Source organism: Argopecten irradians, chromosome 5 (assembly GCF_041381155.1).
Source record: "Argopecten irradians isolate NY chromosome 5, Ai_NY, whole genome shotgun sequence".
Classification (NCBI taxonomy): Eukaryota; Metazoa; Mollusca; class Bivalvia; order Pectinida; family Pectinidae; genus Argopecten; species Argopecten irradians.
In genome coordinates this window covers 38743424-38767008 of record NC_091138.1, presented here as the reverse complement: position 1 = coordinate 38767008, position 23585 = coordinate 38743424, and the positions used below count along the sequence as shown (strand labels likewise).

Below are 23585 nucleotides of genomic sequence, written 5' to 3'. Positions count from 1 at the left end.
CTCATTTGAAGATATTTTAAGGGTAGCTATATACTATATACTTACTAGTGCGATACCTTATATAAAGTTATTGTAAGAGTTATTTCCCTTGAACGCGGACGAATTTTTCAAAGAAATATGAAAATAAGACAAAAAATAATTTGAGCTATTGTGTATTGACAACACTTTACCTAAATATTTTTGTTAATTATGATTAACGTCTTTTTAGGATTTAGCAGTTACAAGAATAATACTTATAATTTATCAACTCAAAGTGACGGACTATATTCTATGATAACAAAGCCGTAAATGTGTTGTTAGGCCCGAGATGCGACTGGAGTGTTGATAGGTTTTCGAGTGGGTAGGATAATATTCTGAAATCAGTGATGGTGCAGACGTACCAGTCACCCGTAAGGGTGTATAAATACCCTTTCGAGCTTGTCATGGCGGTGAGTACATATACTATCATTTATACAATTCCATGTCTTGTGTATGCATTCATTCTTATCAGAGAACTTGTCTTGAACTCGACCTGTCAAATCTGGTGTGTCATTCATGTCACTGGGCTTTGTGTACTCGGTGACCAAGATTACGTACACTCTTATGAATAAACAAACTCGATAGTTTCAGATCGTCACGATATTTTGAATATTTGTCAATATATTGGATTTGTGTTTTCCTTTTTTCCCAAATAAACATAATCAGCCGATAATACGAATTTCAACAAGGAATGACAATCAGCTGTATTTCAGTACACGTGCTAACGTTAAATTTTGACAGCTGTCTGTGTTGACGAGTAAAGTCACTTTTGATTTCAGGGTCATGGGAAAGTGGATTAAGGTTATGTAAGATCTTACTAACCAACATCTCCACAAACGCAAAAAGTCTTTGGAGATCATTTACAAATAAAATATAATCGAAAAATAAATTAAAGATGAAATATTTAAAAGAGAATTAACGACTTGAACCTGTCCAAAAATACAACAGTGTCAATGACGCATAAATGTTTTATTAATTTTCTGATATCAATTAATCATGTTCAGTATAAGTTCTACTACGTACTTTGTTTATTTTAGAATTATGCACAGCATCGCATATTAATCATAATATGTGCTAAAATACAGTATTACAAAGAGTAACAGCATGAACATTCTCTAGTCTCCTATGATACACATGCAACTCGCCGCATGAATGGTAAACTTCTTCTTTGGTTTATCACCAGCCGTCAATAGTGACGATTTTAGGTGAGTGATCGGCTCAGTGGCGTGGGGGAAGGGGTTATATACAGTGCAATTAAAAAATATATTAGAATTAGAAAACAGTAGCCATGATTGTTATGTTTTTGTGATAAGGAAGTGTCAATGCATTCAGTCTACACCACAAATGCTGTTGATTGTTTAATTATTGTAATAAATTGCATACGTCTAACACTGTTACAGTTATCTAAATGGTTCTGTTTTGACCTGCTATTTGTCATTTAGTAGCTTAATTATTATAAGGAAATAATATAAACAAAATTTATCTATTGAAAGACTGAATGGCAGAACTGTGCAAATCAGTTCTTCTTAGTACTAGGATTATTCATTAGATCTATATAATATTGTGTTAAAAATATGCAATCACAAATGAATGGTAAATGGATATATGCTAGGACCTGCATGAGTGTTATACATGATTGCCTTTTTAAATTAACTGTCTCTGGGCAATTAAATATCAGAACTGGACCCATGCAGATCTTAACAACAAACTTATTTTCCGTAATGACAGGTCCAAACATTTTGATTGCGTTCCTTTTAACCTCATTTAAATAGTGAGTATCTAAACTTGCAAAATTGTATTGTAACAACATATATTAAGAAAAGCTAAAGACGCATATATATACCACATGTGTTTTTCTGCCCAACAATTCTTTACATTTTGGATAATATATCATCCATGCAAATTCTTTTTGCTTATCACTACAGTATATGATCATAAGTTATGGGTTGATTTAATATATATCCGTTACTTGTAAAATAGTCATTTAAGTTGGATATAAGCTATAACAATGCATTCAAGGCTTTGACTGGGAGTAAATCATATACGAGGTACCATATTCACTCTAATTAGTGTTCTTCCCCTCCACTTTTCTGGAGAAGTTGTATAAACACCCCCTTGCCATGGATTTAACAATGTTTTACAACTTTCGATGCCTCTTACATCAGTATTGTGTCCCATATTACAATACAACAATACAATACAATGTTTTATTTATTAGGGTGTCACACATTTTTACAACAGGGTAAAAAACAGCCATGATAAACAATTTACCAATTAGAATAAAAATGCCCAGCCAGATCTGACTTACGAGACACTTAAAAGAATATATATATATATATATATTTAAAAAGTATCAAATTATCCAGTTGAAAAATTCGTCACATGTTAAGAGCACAGCTTCACTTATCTAAAATCATAAAATGGTGTTAATTCTATCGTATATCGGTAAGGAGATACATGATCAGTATTATTATCTAGGTTAGGATTCTTAAAAGCATGTACTAGTACATATTATTATTGAACAAAATCAAAACATAATCTTCGTCTGTACATGTTATATAATGTTGACGCTAACGTGGATTGAAGGTTCGTATTCTGCATAAGAAATTGTAATTTAAGAGAAGAATCAAGGTTTATGAAGTTTGGTAAATAAAAAGATGCTTTGTTACACATAAATCATGACACAATAATGTGTCTCGAAGGATAAAAGGCATATGCATGTTTACTGTAACAGATTAATGTACCATGAGTACAGAAAGACTTCAAATATGGCTGACTTTTTTTGTCCATGACTTGTATTTTGGTTCATTAATAAGCGCCCCTCTTTGTTACAATTATTTAAGCGACCTGAGCGCTAATTAAGGCGAATACGGTAACAAAAATAAAACCAAAGTGAAAACATAAATGTCTGATATGTAACTACAGAAAACTTCTACCTCTGAAGCCAAAGAATATAGTTCCATTGCAACATTTTGCTAACATGCAGGTTAATATATATGACTTCACTAGATCTGTGTTAATTCTTGTGCATAATTCTTTGGTATATTTACTGTTATTTTATTTGTTAATATAAGTCTGATTATTGCCTTAGTCTATAGATTTTATGATTATAGTTGTTATTGGAAATAACGTAAATATAAAGTAAATGCCTCCTGTTGCCTATTTATAGTATGAAATTGCAATTAACTAAATTGAAGAGTTCTGTCTCAAGATTTTTTATGTATTCTACATTCCACAATGCAGTAATAGGTACTTTAAATTCTACATTGTTGGTGAGGATAGCTATAAAAATAGATAACATTGAAGAGATATATTGTACGAATGTGAGTTTTATTACTAGCTAGCAACAGGCAGCTTTGAATCCTATCTATAAGAGGAGGATTAGGCTTATGTTACAGTAATAAAATCAAATATTTCATTGATTTCAAGGGTGTATATATATATAAGAACATAGTAATTCAATCTTATTATAAGCTCTGCTTGTGTATATTGGGCACAGGTTGTGTAATATATGTCTGAGCCAGACTGAGGTCTAATATTGTTATGTTTACCGGTATGGAATATGATAGGGAAGTATCCACTTCAGGTTTAAGTCAAAATACTCATTTCCGAGATGAATTGCTCCATTTAGTACAAAGTTTGTGTAATCTTGATTACGTTGAGTTGCTGTTATACGGACACTTTCACTTACTTAATCATTTTCTTACTGATTAATCAGCATTAATTTGTCCTTTTTGGGTGCTATCTGACGTTGAAAGCAAACTTAAGAATTAGGTACATATATAGCTCTTAGGTCTCCTAGCTACCAGTACTAGATGGGATAAACTTTAACTAGTTTGTGTTGTGTTAGATAGTCATTCTGTCTATTTATCATCTACCATAATTTTTTTCAAACCTTTAATTTGGTTAACTATCAATAGAAGAACACGTAAGCTTACCATTACTATCCATATGGTTCATCACGTCATTGTTTCCTGTATCAAGTAGTTCTATACCTAAAATAGGTCAATTATATGTATACCCTGACCTTCATTTTGACCTTTGATGTGTATTTTATAAAAGCTTGATGTAGACTAAATTTCAAACTTCATAAGTTGTGGTGCTGAAATCTAAGGTACAAAAGGCCAATCACAACTGATACAGATCGTCTAATACTAAATGTGGAATTTATTTAAATCACATCTGTGAACAGGTATTTAGGGTGTACTGATAACTGTACTATAGATAGCATATTAAAATTGTGATATAGCTACACTAGTTCATCAGATGTGTTTTGGGGCCCTATATCATCATATAATTTTTGTGAACCTTGAACCTTTAGTGAAGCTGGAAGTTAAAATGTACTTGTACATGTCTCCAAAAAGACCTCTTATCCATAACTTGCGTGATTTGTACTTGACTATAGGTTAGCATCGTAGTTGTGTTAGCATTGAACTTGGTAAGTGAACATACAATGGTTTAAATGGAAACTAAAAAAAAAAGTACATGGTATATATCCTAAAGTTTGTGTTGGTGACCCAATACAAATAGAGACGTCAAGGTACATGAAAACTATAATATATACGCGAGTCTTTATTGTATAGGTTAGATATATTTACATATATATGAAAGCTAATTTATTTATCATTTGATCACAACAAACAGTTTCATTAAAAATCATTTTTGGTCTGGTAAGGTATATAATTAAGTTTTCTTTATGTAGAACTAGTCTTTAGATATAAACATGCAAAAATCTTGTTTCAGAAAATCATTTAGAGTAATTTTTAAGAGGGAAAACAGTTTTGGTTATGCATGTATAGCACAAGATACCGGTATGCTTGCTTAGACATGTTACAAGGTTACAAAATAATCGAAGGTATATTATATCTGTAAATTCTAAAACCTATGGTATAAACACCGAAATTTTAAAGGTATACATACAAATGTATTATTTATATATCACAACCTTGGCCCAAGTTTTTAAATTCTGGCTAGTCATGTTTGGGCACACCTATCCTAAAACTACTTCCTACATAAAAAAGACTTATATGACATGTATTACAACATAAGCTAACATTTTCCTTTTGTTAAGGTCAATGTTTGAACTTAGCTTGAGAGTTTTGTAGATATTTTCACACAAGAAACTAGACATCTGTTTATCAGTATCATGTCAGCCTTGGGTGCTAGGGGCAGAGGAAAACTTGGACAGTACTGGTATATAAATTATACACTATTTGCTATATAAATGTAAACTTCCTTTATGAGCATTCCATATTCTTTCCTTCACTCTTTCAAAAGCAAGCCATGACCACAACTTTTCATACCATCTTTTTTTCTTCAAAACAATAACAGTACATGTATCTGTCTGAGTCTGGAAGTGATTCATTGAAGCAAACCCTTTCAGCTGTATAGAATTAGTGACTTCATTGTACTGCATGGATTTTGGTAATATTAGCACAGTTACAAACTGCTAGTTGTCAATACTGTAAAGCAAAGCATATGGCTGCCTCATGTAGCTATGGGGATGGTACAACAAGAGGACACATTCCAGACATGTAATAGTGACTGAGGGGAGAATGTTTTCTGTAGCTGAAGTGTAGGATTCCCTTAGTCCTACAACTGAGGTGGTCTATCAGGTTCATTAGTGGGGCAGCAGTGATAACATACATATTACTACAATCCCTCAACCTCTGGGTTGAAAGTTAGAATCCCATGTGCATGATGTGGGGGCAGTTGAATTTCTATGTATTACTGACTGTAGCTAGCTAGGCTGGTGTTTTCTTCTGGGGTACTCCAGCTTTCCTGACCTCCATCTCCATCCTTAAATGACCCTGGCTGTTAACTATTATAGGATGTTAAAGCAAATTTACCAATCAAACCAAAGTTCATATAAGAGACAGCAGTAGCCTAAAGACATTTAAAAAATGTTAAGAAAAAAATCACTGAATAAATAAATTTTTCGGATTGTGATTTGTGCATTGTGTTTTATTGTAAATTTACTCATACATTGGGAGTTGCCTAAACCTATATGTACATTAAGGATTAACAGATTGTTAGTACTTGGCACTTACTAATGTACGTACATTGATATGTGCCAAAAGGGAGAAGGCTTTAAGTAGTTATGGTCAGTGACTATATAAAATGTATACGTACATCACAATACAAGGGACATTACTGTGAGGATCAGTGACATCAAGGATATATAGATACATGAACATAATTTATTTATGTATGTAGGATAGTTTAAAATCAACAACTATTATAAAAGTAAACGATTATCAAGAGTAATGTCTAGAATAACTTACATGATATATACCAGTGAATAGAACTTACATTCTCATGTGAATCACAACGTAACAAAAAACATCATCTGATTTTGGTTTTTTCATCCATGTATAAGTCACACTGGTGTATAGGTCGATTTTCAGGGGGGAAAAATCGTAACTTATACTCTGGAAAATGCTTTATACTTTTGCGTGTATAATGCTTGTTGTATCTAATAAAATTATTTTTGTAATGCTTTAAAATAACTTAAATATTTGATATTTTAAAAATATGAATATTAGTGAAAATGATTTGGTTAACAGCAGCTATAACTTCACAATTTACTGTTATCATGAAATACATGTGAGTCAGTGAATCATAAATTTCTTTATACATCTTTGCATGATTAAAATTCAAGTAATTTTCTATAAGTGTAATATATAATTGTGATAGGATTTGATTTGATCCTGCATTAATATTATAAACAATAGAAGTTTATAATTAATTTGGGTGACTGGTAATATTATATTTCTGTCTGTAGGTCATTTGTCATGCTCTGATGACCAAATAAAAAACCCACAATCTTAAATTAGATATAGATTTAATAACTGTTATAAACAGTGGGTGTGGAATGAGTCGGTAGATAAAAGGGTCCCTCGACAATGGACATAAAACACGCTGACAGAACAGATCCTGCTGATCTCTTGGGGTGGGACTAGTGATCCACGACCACTACAAAACCCAAAAATATACCTTAAACCTGTTATGGAACACTGCTATGACGCAAGTCCTACGTAAAACTTCTTGTCAACCATTGTCTTGTGTTGAAGTACAAGTCGGTGGAGGTAGAAATAGATAGGCTTTGATGTAATTACATGTATATATACACACAACGGAACCATGGCACCATAGCATGGTGATATAATGGAGCCTAACACTTACTGAGAAGTGTACACAGAGACGTTTACATTTGTCATACAGATCATATGATACAGAAAAATAATATTAATATAATAAAAAAAAAAAATCTAATATTTTATGATGGTTTATTTTATCTAACATTATCATATGCTCACGTACCTTCATTTATATCAAGTTAAACTATTAAATTAGTCGAAATCAGTCGCTACAGAGACGGAAAATTAACCATTCCTGTTCAAAGTGCCGTACATCATTGATAATTATATAAGTTGATAGCGTGCCTCAAGGTTGTTTGTCGCAGTTGTCCCTCTGGCCTGTGTAAATAATGGGAAAGTCTCTTACAATTGTGATATTGTACATATTACAACTTGTGTATTTGTATACACTCTATGATACAAAACATGATTTTGTGTGTAGTTATTAATTATCAACATTTTCAAAACAAGTTATTAATTACTTTTCTAGCTGTACTATATCATATAGGTGAAGGACTGTTACATATATACTTCCAACTTTGACTAAATACAGCTAGTCTATTGATTTGGATAATATTTTTCACTTTTGATCTGTCAACTATAACCATTACTTATACATTGTACATATAATGTTGTGATCTATGTACCTTGACCGTGAAACAGCGATGAATGACTCATGTGCGTCATGATATATATCTACATATTAGTGTTCAATAAACATCATAGCTGTTTGTTAAGATGATACCATATAGATTTGGCTTATTTTCAAACCACAAATGCACCAAGTGTATCAAGTTGTGCTTGTTTAAAGAAAGGATATAGTTTTTATGAGATGTATATAAATCATCATGCTTAATTTAAAAGATCAGATTTGGCTTCGGTCCAGTTCTAGATAATAATTGATATCATAATTTTTTCACACAATTGATCGCTAAATGATTTGTACTTGGCCAACATCAGAATAAGTTACCAGCTATTATACTTGACAATTTCTGTAAAATTCTTTGTTGCTGCTGAAATAATGGCCTGTATATATGCCAGGTCTACTTACAAGTAATTGTACCAATTTGGACTAATCAGTGCCTATTTAGAACAGCTTGTTACACTGTTGACATTTTTGTAGCAAATTGATACTAGGAATATTGATCATTTGGCTTTGATAATAAGTCAATAGAGTAATTCTAGAATTGTCTGGAAAATGTTTTAGTTTGTGTTTGTTGCCCCAAATGTTAAAAAAGGGGCTGCGGGGCAGTGAGTTGTCACACATTTTCAGGAATTTTTCTCTGATGATACAATCTTATTAAAATGTTACATTTAGATAATGACAGATCATGACACATTATATATCACTGTGTAGCCAGTTTTCATGGCGAGATATTGCTTTGATAGCAAAAATTTGATTCATAAAATATTCAGATATGGTTGAATCATATATATAGTGAAGCATGTTTATAAAGAACATTCTTACGACAAATTCATGGCTATTAGTTATTAGCATAACGCTTTTCATTCTACACCAATGTTCCTATAGGAAGACTATCCATAATTTGTGTATAACAAACTGTTTATAATGAAGTAATTTTGTTGGTTTTCAGAGTTTCGTTAAAACCCTGTTTTATTGTACACCCTTAAGTCAGATCTTGAAAATAACCGTTTGAATTTAATTTTCCCTTTTTTGATTAATCACAAAAATGTTGACCTCCAAAAATAAGTGGCTAGGTTTATGCATACAGTATTTCAAGCATTAGGCACTGTATTGAATTTATGGTTGCCTCATCATGAAATGAAGGGCATTCCTATATCAATATCTGTCAAATCTTACATTAAAAAAAATGTTGATAATTTGAATGATATTATTGTGTGTTGTAGGCCTATGAGAAGAGATTTCCCACATGTAAAATGATTCCTGTTTTCCTTGGCTGTGAGATCACTTCCGAACACAAGTCGGAGGACGAAGCTGAACATGTGGTGGAACGTAGATGTAAACTCAACGTGGACGCTCCCTACATACTGAAAAAGGTAATAACTATACTACACTAACCATAAAAGTAAACTCTACAGGCTTATGATTTATCTTATATATATAGGCTGGGGTTAACTTAATATCTTTACAACCCCTAAAGGATATAATAGAGATTCAGAAGAAGATAAAAACATATGGTTTTGTTTGTGTAGTTAGCAAATTATTACATTTGAGCATCTGTTTGTTTCTGATGTATAAAGTTATTGTTTTACAATAGATATTCCCTGTGTGTCTGCCCTTAATCCGGTAACAGCTGGTTGTCGTCTGGTAGCTATGTATAGGCTGAACCTTTGTTGTAATCTGTCAGAATTAACAATATCAACTCATCAGGACACGATAGCATTTCTTAGTTATTGATAGTTCAGGTTTACTTGAATACATAGTGAACATTTAAGTCAGGGCTAGCAAAGTTAATCCAATTAAACAAGGTCTTCAAGTTAACAGGATTCAATTGTATTGTAAATTTTTAATGAACCTAAACACCAAAGGCACAACTGATAAATGAGTGTGAAGATGATATGGCTGCTGCAAATGTTAAGGCCCATACATCTATCAATACATGTACTTGTTTTAAGACATTTCTAAAAAAAAAAAATTAAAAAAAATGAGAGAGAAACATGAGTACATGTAGATATGGTGTTACCGAAATGGTCTACAAGGTTTATTAATTAGCTTGGGAGAAAATCTTTATGATTGTACATACTTGACCTTTGGAATGGGACAGCAATTTCCAGCCCAATTCATGTACTCATCAGTGCCTGCTTCTTCAGGAGAGAAAAATCTATACAGTAGTAATTAAGTTTATAGATTTACTATTCCATCATCTGCTAATTGATCAGGGGGTATTTTTGGAGGTTACTGGGACAGATTGTTCTGACTTCTCCATTGATTTTACAGGATTAAGTGACATTTACACCTGCGTTCAATCTAGGACTTTATCGAGCATATCAGATCTGTTAATCAATTGTTAATCCGCTACCTCAATCAACTTTAAACTTCTTATACTACCAGGTACATAGTCATTTACACATTAGCTCTTGTTAGGGTGATATATCATAGCTATTTAACTGTTACCATGGTTAATAGAAAACTTCGATGTGACATTAAAAAACGCTTTAGAATACCTACCTGTCATAAATTTGTAAATGGATTAGAATTCAGAAACGATAGACTTGAATATGGTGATTATATGTATAATACAATCTTCTATTGCGGTATCATCATTTTAAAATATTTACAATTCCCTGTGTATAATTAGTAAATGGACATGAAAGGGCCCTCAGGGTCCACTATCTCGTATCTCGATTTAGATTTAAATATATTTGTATAATTTCAGATCATGGGAGTGGACCATGTGTTCTTCATTCAGAAGAATGCCCTAGATAGACGTAACCGAACTCTAAAAATAGATGCTCATAATGAGAGTTTCGCCTCGAGGATCATCATCAACGAACATTGTCAATATTCTGTGAGTTCAGCAGCTGTAGCCAGATGGCCATGTAAACATTTACATAAGTTTGGATTGTCATAGTTACATACAAATTTACCCCTTTGTCTCTGACAAATTCTGTAAGATTGTTGTGAAATAAGTATTACATGAATTATTTCATGTACATTTCTTTTCTTTGTATTTTATCTACATGCCACTTTCCTTCTAAAAACAGTCACTACTTTGAAACTAAACAAAGCTATAAACTATATGCAGGTGTAACCAATACAAAACCCCAGCTTCATTAACTCAAGAGTATCTGTAACTTAACGGCCAATTTCCATAATTTAGAAAGATTGAAGAAATCAGGATTTAAGAAATGTTAAAAGGGATAAAACAAATCCCACGCTTATTTTTATGTGTTTTTATGATTGAGGAAATCAGCATTTAGAAAATTTTATAACAGATAGAAATTTTAAATTCTCAACTTGACGCCTAGCTGTCACTTGTGCTTTGTTAATGTCATAAATCACACACACTATGATCTGAATCAAATCTTGATTTTGTACAGGTACACTCAGAGAACCCCGACTGGACTTGTTTTGAACAGAGCGCAAGCTTAGACATCAAACATTTCTTCAATTTTGAAAGTATGGTGGAAAAGATAGCAATGAAACAGTATGCTGCCAACATAAAGAAGGTTAGTGAGAAGGACTTGTACTGACAGGGCCGCATGTGGTCCCTTGTTCAGTAAAACAAGTCTGGATAATTGTAAGAGAGTTACACACCTTAAACACAGATGATAGGATGCTTGTCTGTCTGTTTTAAGGCGTATTTACAAGCATGTTAAACTGTTAACTATTATTTACTATAATGTTATAATTTTGATACAAGGTATGACTCATAATACTTTTTACCTATGTAATGCAACAGAATTAGGTGTATTACTATTTTGTACTTTCATATGTATTGCTAATTTGTGACTTTCATCTCTGCAATCTGTTTGTTGATATACCGGTACATTTCATGATAAGTTTATGAAAGGTAGTAAACAATGATAGAAAAAAAAGTAACATATTGTATAATGTATTACTACATATTATATTAAGGAATGTACATAAAAATAAATGTAACATATTGTATAATGTATTACCACATATTATGTAAAGGAATGTACATAAAAATATGACAAACCAATAATGAATACACAAAGAATATTACATGTCATACATTATGATCTGTTAGAATATCCATAATAAAATGTAATTCTGTACAAGTTTTTTGATTGACATACAGGGTAAGGAGGTCATCGAGTACTACATCAATGAGATCCTGACGTCGGGAGTACCCTACACTCCAAGATGGCAGCCTCCAGAGACAGCAGCCATCGACATCAAGACAGACGATACACCATCCCAGGATAGTGGCCTGAGGAGTCGCTCCAATAGTGCCCACAGTCACAGCAGTCAGTCAAGTCTGGTACTGGGGGCTACAGCAGCCACGATATGTACAAACAAACCCTCGACAGATCTGGAAGGTAAGGGGACACAACTGTCTCATAACAATGCAAACCAAAAGTATAAAACTGGGTTAATTAATGGTGTCTCAGTCCTAAAATGCTTTAACAGCTCTAAACTAAGGGAAGGGAACCCAAACTTACACTGACAAGATTTAGCACATGCCGGGATTTTCAAGAAAACACTTTACAAATGTGAGGAAGGGCCGGATCAGAATTTTAAGTGTTCAATTCAATCAATGCAATGGAGAAAATACTTATGGTGAATGTAACATACTGCACGACAGAATAGCTGAACATATGTTACAATTAAACTGACAAACAAAATCTATTAGATTTGTCCTGATTATGTCCCAAGTTTAATTTCATTATCAATTGTTCAAATGTTTTGTGTTTGTAGGTATGTCTCCTCCAGACAAGAGTGGTAAACTTGAGGATGTATACATAGAACGATTTCTTGGCTCCCTCACTCCTGTACAGGAGAGTAGACTTGTACAGCTACGACAGTGGCTTCAGGAAACACATAAAGGAAAGGTAAGTAAGCTAACCTATTATAAGTCTATCTCAATACTTGGAAATAATTTAGATGATGTTTTGTAAAGGTTTTTATTTGCCTCATTACTAAGACGAACTGCATAAAATCACATTAAATCTATATAACTTCTACAACTGATCTTTGTAAATTTTGCACACACACCATAATATTACATTGTTAATTTCTTAACCAAACATGGTGCTATGAGAGTATCTCAATCCCATGTTTCACTGTTATAGATACCAAGAGATGCTCACATTCTACGATTTCTTCGAGCACGCGAGTTCATTGTAGACAAGTCACGTGACATGCTGGTACATTCTCTGGCGTGGAGGAAGCTACACAACATCGACCATCTCCTGGAATCATATCAGCCTGGGGATATCATGAACCAGTACTACAGTGGTGGCTGGCACTACAACGACAAAGGTACGCTTAAATCGTGGAAATGTTGACCCACAAAAATAACCTGATATGCGATAGTATTTAATTATTATAAGCAAACTAAGCGTTGCTTTTGTAGAAAATGAAAGAAAGAATATTGTTTATAATAAATTTCTGTCAAACAAACTAATATACTTTGTAATTGGTGTCTTGACTTTAAAAGAGTTGATGTTTCTGTTGTAGATGGACGGCCATTGTATGTCCTCAAACTTGGACAAATGGATGTGAAAGGTTTAATGAAATCTGTTGGGGAGGAAGTACTCCTAAAACATGTACGTAAAAACTTCTGTATGTCTGCTCAATGTTTTCTCCTGATACACTCACTCACTGCAATGTTAATGACAATTTAAAACATGAACATATTTTAAGTGTTGAAAGTAAACAAATAAATAAAGCAGAGCTGTGAATTTTAAATGTCAGTAATTTCATATATAAACAGTAGAATGTTGTAGTTTGTGTCCCATGGTATGCATACTGTCTTGGATTCTCTATGTAATAACTAAGGTGTTGTGGATCATTTACTTTTACATGGCTATGTATTTATGTTTTTAACTAAACATATGTATTTAAATGTTATAGGTTTTGTATGTAAATGAGGAAGGACTGAGGAGAGCTGGTGATGCGACACGACTGCGAGGTTTCCCTGTGAGTGCGTGTACCTGTATTGTGGACCTTGATGGCCTGAGTATGAGACACCTGTGGCGGCCAGGTATACGTGCCCTACTCCGGATCATAGAGATGGTCGAGGCTAACTACCCAGAGACAATGGGACGTCTACTCATTGTCCGTGCTCCCCGAGTGTTTCCCGTTCTCTGGACTCTTGTTAGCCCCTTTATCGATGAAGACACCAGACAGAAATTCATGATCTACGGCGGAAACGACTACCAGGGACCCGGAGGGCTGATAGAATTCATAGACAAGAAATATATACCAGATTTCCTCGGTGGAGATTGTTTTGTAAGTAACATTTAAGTCTAATATTTCTTATTTTAGATCTTTGATGTTTCAATTTGACACCTTTCTGCAGGTAGTTTTCATCAAATCGATATTTCAACTGTAACATATATGTAGTAGTATAATTTCAATAGTGTTTTGGTCACAAAATAGCTATTCTATCATTATGAAATATTTTTTTTGATGATTTAGTTGGTAGGACTTTTGAATGAAAACATTTGTAGAATAAGTATACCTGTTGATTGACTTTAAATTTCTTTATCACCAGTGTGATGTACCTGAAGGGGGTCTTGTGCCAAAGTCTCTCTATAAAGAGGAGTTTACGGAAAAGGCCCCTGAGGGCCCGCCCCTCAGTACTGACAGTTTATATCAGACCTGCCACATTGTCAAGGATTTCCCTCATGAGGTAACAGTTTTTCAGCTTGTTATATATAATCATATTGATATTTCATTTACATCAAAAGAGATGTAAAAAAATTGGTTGGAAATAAAAAATATGTTAAGTAGATCTTACCACAAATGTCATTGCATATCATTTATAATTTACAGTGTTGTAAGAAGGCTTAATGGTACATGTATATGCTTATATTTCCCCTGGAATGTGCATGATCACTTTAGTTTCTTCCTACAGTAAGACCTGGCACATTTAGGTTACCACCAAGTTTATTTGACAATATTATGAAATTATCAAAAGGAGAAACAATGATGTCTAATTTGTCATTGTAGGTGATGATATCGATTCCTCAGAAGGGATCTGTGATTACGTGGGACTTTGACATTCTGAAGGGCGACGTCACATTCACCGTTTTACGATGTAAACATGAAATGTCTGGAGACCCTCTACACCAACACCACATCAGTGGTGCCGTCGGTGGTATTGGCTCTACGCAATACGTCGACAAGAACATGCAAGTAGGCATGGACCTGAGCATCGTAGAGCCACCACATATATGCAGGGATGGAGATAGTGTTCAAGTGAGTGTTCAAATGTCCAAGCATCATTATCAATTATCATCTTTCCAGTTTTTCATCTTAAGTCTCCAAACCACTCAATAAAGAAATAATATAAACCAACTCATTTTTGCTAAAATTTGTGCATATTATAGGCAAGAAGAATCCATGAAAATATTTACCACGGTAGATGTAACACATATTCAGTATAAGAATGTTTTAAATGTAATTCACGAAATTAAGTAACTGTGAAAAAGTGTTTAGACATGAAAACATGAAATTAAGATGATGAGAAAATATGTTTATTTACTGTAAATTCTCTTTTATAGTAAAGAGAGATCTCTTTAATATATGTGTATTTGTGTTTTCTATTTTGGTTCCCTTCTGTAAATTGGACTAATTTGCCCCGTTGTCCTGTCAGGGATCTCACGTGACTAGTCAGACAGGAAGTTACATACTACAGTGGAAGTACTTTGATGCTGGGAAAGCTGTGTTTGATTTTCCCCTGGCTACACACAAATCTAAAGTCATGTTCTACACGGAGATACTGGAGTCAGCAGCCTTCAGGTAAATACCAATACAACAGGTACCGTGGGGTCAGTTCATTCAAGGGAACTGTTGTCAGAGGTCAAAGGGCGACAACTCCCTAAATCATCCCTGCTACTTAGGGTCAATATTTTACAGAAGTACTGATGAAACAAATGATTAATTACCTGACTCTATTTAAACACACTAATATCATCAAGTGATTTTCATGAAAATAGTCATATATGCTTACTTTATGCTCAAATAGAGAGTGAAACAGTAAAACTTGTTGTTCTAGTTTGATATATATGTCTTTCATATAGTATCGTTGCCAAAAAAACCACAACAAAATAGAAGCAACAAAACAACCATAAACAAAACTTAAAAGCATGCAAAAATTCAAACTTTCAGCAAGATTTTAAGTGATTCAAATTATTAAGAGATCAGTTAGTGTGAATCTCCATTGAATTTCTACCAACTGTTTGTACAGGGGATCAATGACAAGCTTGCAGTCCAGTCATAGTGCTTTCTCATCCCTAAGTATCGGTACATCACAGAGTAGTCTGTCCACGGTCCCGCCGGACGGTATCCACAGGTAAAGACTATATGGTTTGTGTACTGATCTCTTAACCTTTTTGAAGTTGATTATTGCTTGATAGACTTCATATTACTTATTTATTTATCATAAAATGCTTGAAGCAAAGCAGAAAGAGAGGAATAGCAAAGAAAATATCGATCTTACAGATTAAACGGTGCTGGGTGCTAATATTGAAAGTTTTCTCTTCTGGAGCAATAGTAAGTTTTTGATTATGGGTGTGTTTTATATGTCTGTCTATATTGCATCAATGATCTAGAAGAGCCTTTTCAAACTGCTAAAAGTTAAGTTAGTTTTTTTTGGATTAGTATACAGAAATAAAGCTTCATTAATATTTGTAAACTTCAGTAAATTATATCTGCATTGTTGTGTAATTATTTCAGGCTAAAAAGGTGACAGATGCTTGAGGATATTGACGGAGAATAAACCTTTTCCCAGGCACTTGTCCTGGAGCTCTGAACGAGTAACAACATATCGTGAGAGAAAGCTGTCTCAGCGATTCTGGAGCTGGATCTCACTACCTCTTCACACGACCAGCTGGCTAGGCTGTGTACAGAAACACTCGCATTGCTGTGTTTGTTTCTAGTCGATTCGTGATTGATGGACTTGCCAAAGTTGCAAAATTGCCATATCTCATCTCAACATCACCTACACGGCATTGTTTTCTCTGCATTTTCGATTGACAAAGTCATTATTGGCATTTCTCTACATGGTTAGGTAGTTTAATGACATTGAATACAGCAGATTAATTCATACCTCACCTAATACCAAATTTTGTAATTTACTTATCTCACCCCATACCAAATTTTGTAATTGACATATCTCACTTTTACCTAATTTGACAAATTACATAACTTTCTACATACTTTATTTAATATGTAACACAACTTGCTCCATTAGTAATTTTTGCTAATAGCATAGTTTAATACATATGTAGTTTCACAAATTTACACTATTCTTTATATACTACCTAAAAAGCAGGGCTACATTACACCACATACCTTATACAACTCTACAGCATATTTTTAACACTTTTCGCCCCATACCTTTTAAAGAAAAATCATTACACTAGCATCACCCGACTAGATTTAGGTAACTGTGTAACAATGCGTTGTTGTAGGTATGCTCAGACATGTAAGTCGAGACTCCTGTCTAGAATATAGTGAGTTATCTCCCATTGCCCATGTGATAAAATATGTATATCTGTGATATGTCTACCGGATATGATTTGATATAGGTTGTTTGTCGGTTTCATAAGATATTTTTATAGTCAGATCCTTATAATGCCTTCCTTTGGTACTTAATTGAAATCTTTTGCTAGATACTAATTCAAGTATTGGGAATGATCATGCTAAACAGTACTGAATGATTCAAATTTCAAAGCTATCATCATAAAGGCTTGGGTATTTGGCGTGAAGAGACAAAAGACTACCAGGTAAAGAAATGTTGGTTATAATGACAGTACTTATACAAAACTACATAATCATTTTTGGAGATTATTAAATGTAGTGCATTATTTAAAAAGTGAAGATTATCATATCAAATGGGAATTCATAATATTTCAGTTATAAAACGATTTACGTGTCAATTCCAATTATTATTGAGAATTATCTACCCTTTGTAGCAGGTATCATAACATTGCTACATTTATTGAAAAAAAATCACGTGGATATCACCCCAGAGTGAGAAAAAACTTTGAATTGTCCTAAAGAAATTGACCAAAAGACAGTATATTATCCTCATAATATTAAACGGTTTTCAAAATCAAAATAGAAGTGAATTTTCAGGTCATCTTAGTTAGAGTATTAAATTGAAATGAATTATTGTTTTTTCACTTGATTGCAGTGATGACTATATTGTTAGATGTTTAACGATCGTTGTGGTTGTACTGCGACTCCACATGACATTTCTTATATTTCTCAATCACCAGTCGTTCTAGTCATTATGTGCTATATACACTGCAGATTGTTTTATCTTTAGGATTTATGATCTAATGTTTTGAAGAGTTTTGTCATCCATTGTATATCTACATGACTGAGCCTCATGGTGTGCAAAACCATAATTTCAGTTCTTCCTGTACCAGTCATATTGTTTTTAGATTATTTATGAAGATTTTGTTAGAATATTGTGAGTTTGGTGGGAGTGAGGTAAGAATCTGAATACAATGAGAATGTGGATGAGTTGATACCAGGGTATATGATCTGAATATTATTTATTAACGTTTTAAAACCATTGTGATGGTTATATTTTATCAATCATATTTGTAAAGAATTTTCTTTTCTAACAATATCATAAACATTTTGTTAACACATTTTTGTAATATTTTATTCATTTGTTATTGACTGATGTATAGCTCTATTAGAACTCACTAAATACAAATACTGTTTTGTAACAACTGTTGAGTATCAAGAAAGGAGGGAAACTTAATGTTACTGTTTTTATGACTTCCGTCTATACTTCAGACTAAACAGTTCTATGTAGCTTTGTACTGCAACTAGTATACATATGTTGTTATTTTACAGTCAGTAATTGCTCTTCCGTGTGTTTTCTGAAGAATCTGTAATTTCTCTTATTGATCGTGTTTGTCCTTATGTTTATATGAAGAAACACATTGGTTCTCATGTAATATAGTTTGTTATGAAAATCATTTGCATGATTTGTGGATTGGTCTCCATGTGGAACTATTGCACACATTTTGAGTTGTCTCCCTTGAGAAATGAATTGAATACTTCTTCAGTTGTAATTCTCCCCTCTCCCCTATCATTCTTGTCTGCTTTTTAGAATTCTCCTAGGGGAGAAAGTTTCTGAGTTAACTCCCTCACCCCTTTAGACTTGTTTGAACTCTTCCAAATATGATACTTGAATAGTTCAATATAGAATTCAGGGTAAATTAGAGGAAAATACATTGTTAAACAAATAGTGTCAAAACATTTGTTAACTGGAGGCAGTTACTTTAATTAAGTTTGATTCATGTTATTCTCCAAGAAATGTTAATTAATATAGAAAAGGTAGCTACAATATTGATGTTAGTAAAGTGATGTGAAAATCCCATCGCCTATACCTCAGAAGCGGAGTGCTTGGTTGAGTGCTTGGTCCTATCAAGAGTGCTTGGTAGAGTGCTCGGTCCTGTTTAGTTCAACTGCTACACAAAGTGCAGAGGACTGTTCTGGTAGCATTGTTATAATATCAATTGGTATTTATTTATTATATTTTTATTGACAAACTGCTTTTTTGAAGAAATTGTTGACAACAGAAGAATGTTAAAGGTACAGAATCAAATACACTGTACATGTATAGTCAATAGATGTTGTTTATCTAACTGCCAATATGGATTGATTACATTACGGAATGTGAAAATAAATCTATGTACTGCTATCTTCGTTAATCAGATTACCGTAATCTTAAGGAATAAGTGACAATTCCTCGCCAGGCTAATTTTGAAAATTTCTGATTACAGTGCAATAAACCAGTAGGAATATAAGGGAACTATAGAAAACATAGAAACTAAATAACTCCCTGGTGAATTTATCTATAGCCAGATAGTATGTTGTTATACCTCATGCTCGCACACACTTCTGTATCTTTTCAATGTCAGAGCAATGTCGGAGCGTAAAGTATACTAAATGCAAAGTCATGTGCAGTACATGGGCGGTTTGAACTGTCAACTTTATTGCTAAATTATGACATCATTAGGATAATATATAAGTGTAAACTGGCTGCCGGCAGTGTGGCTATTCCAAACATATCTATTGTACAGTGGTATTTGTTGAGTTGTGTTTACAGATGTGTTTGATTTTAGTGCCAAATGTCTACTTAATGAGACTACTTATGGAACTAATAGTCTTCAATTATCAGGTGTATTTTGAACTTAATGGCTTGAAGAAAAATATTTACATAATTGATATTTTGCCAAAATAATATAATAAACGTTATTGACAACTATGAAGTAATATGATCTAAGCTGATACATGATTTTAATTGGAATGGCACCAAGACGTATAAAATGTGTTGATAGCAGATTCATCAAAGGCAGTGATCAATTTAGAATTAATTTTTATGGCTCATTATCATCTGTATTGTCAAAAACATTGTGTTTTCTGTTAAACTGAACCATTTCCAGAAATGAAATTATTTTTTGGGCTGTTTCTAAATCATACATGTACAGTTTTTGGGATACATATACAGATTTTTTCATTAGAGATTATTTCTTAATCATATACTTTATTTCTTGTTAAACCATAGAAGTCTTCAAACCGTCATACACTGTATGATAATAATCGTTGGTGATAGTTAAATAAGGCACATGAATCCAAAGTGTTACAGTTGTAATATGATATAGTTGTCTTTTAGCTGTTTATTAAAAACACTATACTGTCAAAACTTACAAGAAGGAATCATGGTCACCACTATCTTGTGTCAAATCCTATTTGTTTTGTTAAGAAAGTTGTGTGTATGTGACGTGGAAAAAAGGGTATCATGACCAACTATTGTCTCCTGGAGAAAATGCCATCAACATCATCTGTGTTACCAACTTAAGTTTATAGTCATTCATGTATCATCATTGTATATTATCGTAAATTGGGATATTTTGGTGTCGGGGGAAATTTGGCATTTTTGTAGCAAAATAGGGTGGTTAAATTTTGGTGCGTTTAAATTTGGCGTTTCCCTAAGTCTTGTACATTTTTAGCGCATAACCTGATTTGATGAAAAGAAAAAAATCTGAAGATTTACTTTGTTTATACGCAATCACGCCACAACTAAAAACTGACATTAGTTTTGAAGCCTTATCGTTATAAAGAGAACCCTGAAATACTGGTCTTCATTAAAAGTGATTAATAGTCACACATTTGATTATATACATGTTTGCACAAAAGAAAGACTCACACAGGTAACACATTATTTCCAGTTGACAACACATACCTGAAATGTATGTTTTTGTTATGCGATCAAGTAATTTACCTGAGAGTATGTGTTCACATACCTAATAAATGGCATCTAAATATATCAATAGTTATACAAATAAATAAATTGGTCTGTTAACTTTTGGCACTTTTATGCCAAACGCCAATTAAGTCAAAATATGGCCACATCCAAAATATCCCAATTTACAGTCATTTGACATCTGTTTTTATACTTGTACAAAGGACTGATTTGTAGGACTAAATCAGAAGACAAATTCAAAGGAATCTGATTAGTTATGTGTATTCTGTCCTTGATTATTGCAGAGTTACTTCCCTTGTTGATAGGTCTCTTTATGACAGCATTATTTTATGAGTAAGTTGGAGTTTACACCTCACACATGTGACGTCACATTCAATACCTACCCACATGGGCAGATAACTCTATAATGGTAAGAGCTTAAAGGGAAAACAGATTAAATGCCCTGTGTTACTTTAATATACAATTGACTGTATCCTAATAGTTGTCAGCTCCATTATAATTCTGATCTGTGTGAAAGTCTTATAAATGAGCATGTGTGTGTAAGTGTTAACCTGATTGTCCATGTCCATCATTGTAGACGCGTATACAGTACTAAACCGACGGCTAAGGTTTTGGATAATTGATTTACTATATAGCTCATTGTTTGTGTGGGGTCAATACTTAATTGATATTTTGTAGAAAGTTAGAATTTTGAATTTTAACTGATAAAATGATATTTTGTGGACAGGGTAGATATCTCTTCAGAATTGAGAAATTGACAGGACCAGTCTTTCATGTTGTTATAAGAATGTCCCAGAATCTAAATTCCTTCAAATTGTTAAATGAAGATCAAATTTTTTTTACCCTCAAAATAATTGCCTGTATGATATGACCTACATATGTTTATGTAACACTGGTGTCAGTTTCTCAGTGACATACAGGTTTTGTGTAGAGTTGTGTGTAAGTTTGTTGTACGAGGAGTTTTCATCATCATATATGGTACAATTACATGTAATGTGTGTACAAGAAAGGAATGTTATCAAAATCATCCATTTGTTTACCTATATGTAACCATTTTGCAATACATTTTGAATTGTTAGCAATAAAGATTAAACCTTATCATTTGTGTTTGTTTTTGTTCAAAATTAAAATAACTTTATTATACTGGGTTATACATGTACTGGAATTAATATCTGTCTGTTGTCCATTTATCTGGACACTGGACAACTCTTTTCTGGACAACTCCTAAAAGAATCCCACAAATTTCTACTGTAACTAGTAGATGTGTAAGAAGGCTTTATTTTCTGACAATGTTGATTGTCATGTCAAGTGAGGTGACATATGAATGCCTATTGTTTCACACATCACATGGTTTAAAAACAGAAACCAAAGTGACCAACAAAATTAACACCAACCAAATTGGTGTGTAGATCATTGGTGAACACACTTGGTCTTATTATCAGCTCACCTGGTCTGAAGGACACCGTTGCCTACCTTGTCAGCCCATCAACAATCAATTTCTTCATAACTACTTGTCAGAATTTAACTGGTAGCATCCATATGGGATGGGAACTGAAAATTGTACAAATGATCATGCTGACCAACTGGGGCCAAAAGGGGTCAATTTAGCTATTTCCATATTTGTTTGAGTTTTACGGAACATCGCCAACTTAGGTCATTTAGAGGTAATAAACAACTTCTCACCTAAAACTAAGCATAGGATAGCAATCTTATTACAATGGTAGCATCCTTATAAGGTGGGGATTCAAAATTGTACAAATAGTGGGGCTGACCTGAGGGGTGTGGTTAAAGGGGTCAAGTGGCAAATTTCCATATAAATGACTATCTCTAAAATCTAAGATATGGGAAAACAACCCATATTGCAATGGTAGCATCCTATGTGGTGGGGATTTAAAATTGTTTAATTGGTGGGCGACTGAGATAAAAAACAAAAGTTTTTTTTTCTACACATTGTATCGTTTTTTCATTTAAACATGTAAACTAAAGACTTTACAATAGGGATTTAATAATTGTGAATATCAAGTACAATTCAAGAGCAAAAAATTGGCTTTAACAAGATGAAACTTTTGATACTATAGTCATAGAGATCAATGAGAAAAATAAATGACAAGGGGCCAGGCTACCCTCAGGTACCTTGAGTGGACTGGCAACCAGTCTCTAGAATATTGAAAAACATCAATGATTTTAAATGGCTTGATTATTTTTGTCTGATTTTATGTTGAGTGTAGACTTTGTATCTCAAAACATTCACTTTCATGTACTTATTTTTTATTCAGGATTTGAACCAAAGGGGGAATATTGGGTCAAAGGGGGATAATCTTGTATCACAATTGGTACAATCATACAAGCTGTACTGAAGTTTTTGATGCCCTATTCTCTTTCTTTACCTTGAGAGATTCATGTCATTTATGCTATATTTACCCACAGGCACTTCAGATTATGATATAAAGTAGCTGTAAAAAGTATAACGAAATAGAGCTACAGCTGGTAAGTTGATTAAAGGTCTATACAGTTG

The 23585-nt window shown here is 33.2% G+C and overlaps 1 protein-coding gene across 2 annotated transcripts; it reads left to right on the top strand.

Annotated features, from left to right (window-relative positions):
* The first annotated feature begins 269 nt into the window (after positions 1–269).
* On the top strand, positions 270–22168 carry LOC138323789 (SEC14-like protein 1). 2 transcript variants are annotated; one of them, XM_069268634.1, is made up of 14 exons: positions 270–428; positions 9027–9176; positions 10517–10648; positions 11181–11309; positions 11906–12146; positions 12526–12659; positions 12900–13089; positions 13288–13376; positions 13684–14061; positions 14327–14464; positions 14785–15033; positions 15431–15576; positions 16025–16129; positions 16513–22168. In XM_069268634.1, exons 1-14 carry the CDS (start codon positions 366–368, stop codon positions 16523–16525), a joined length of 2157 nt encoding a protein of 718 aa, XP_069124735.1. In that variant the 5' UTR covers positions 270–365; the 3' UTR covers positions 16526–22168. The 2 variants fall into 2 exon arrangements, with proteins under 2 accessions (XP_069124735.1, XP_069124736.1); XM_069268635.1 differs by having other exon boundaries at positions 16025–16143.
* The last annotated feature ends 1417 nt before the right edge of the window (positions 22169–23585 follow it).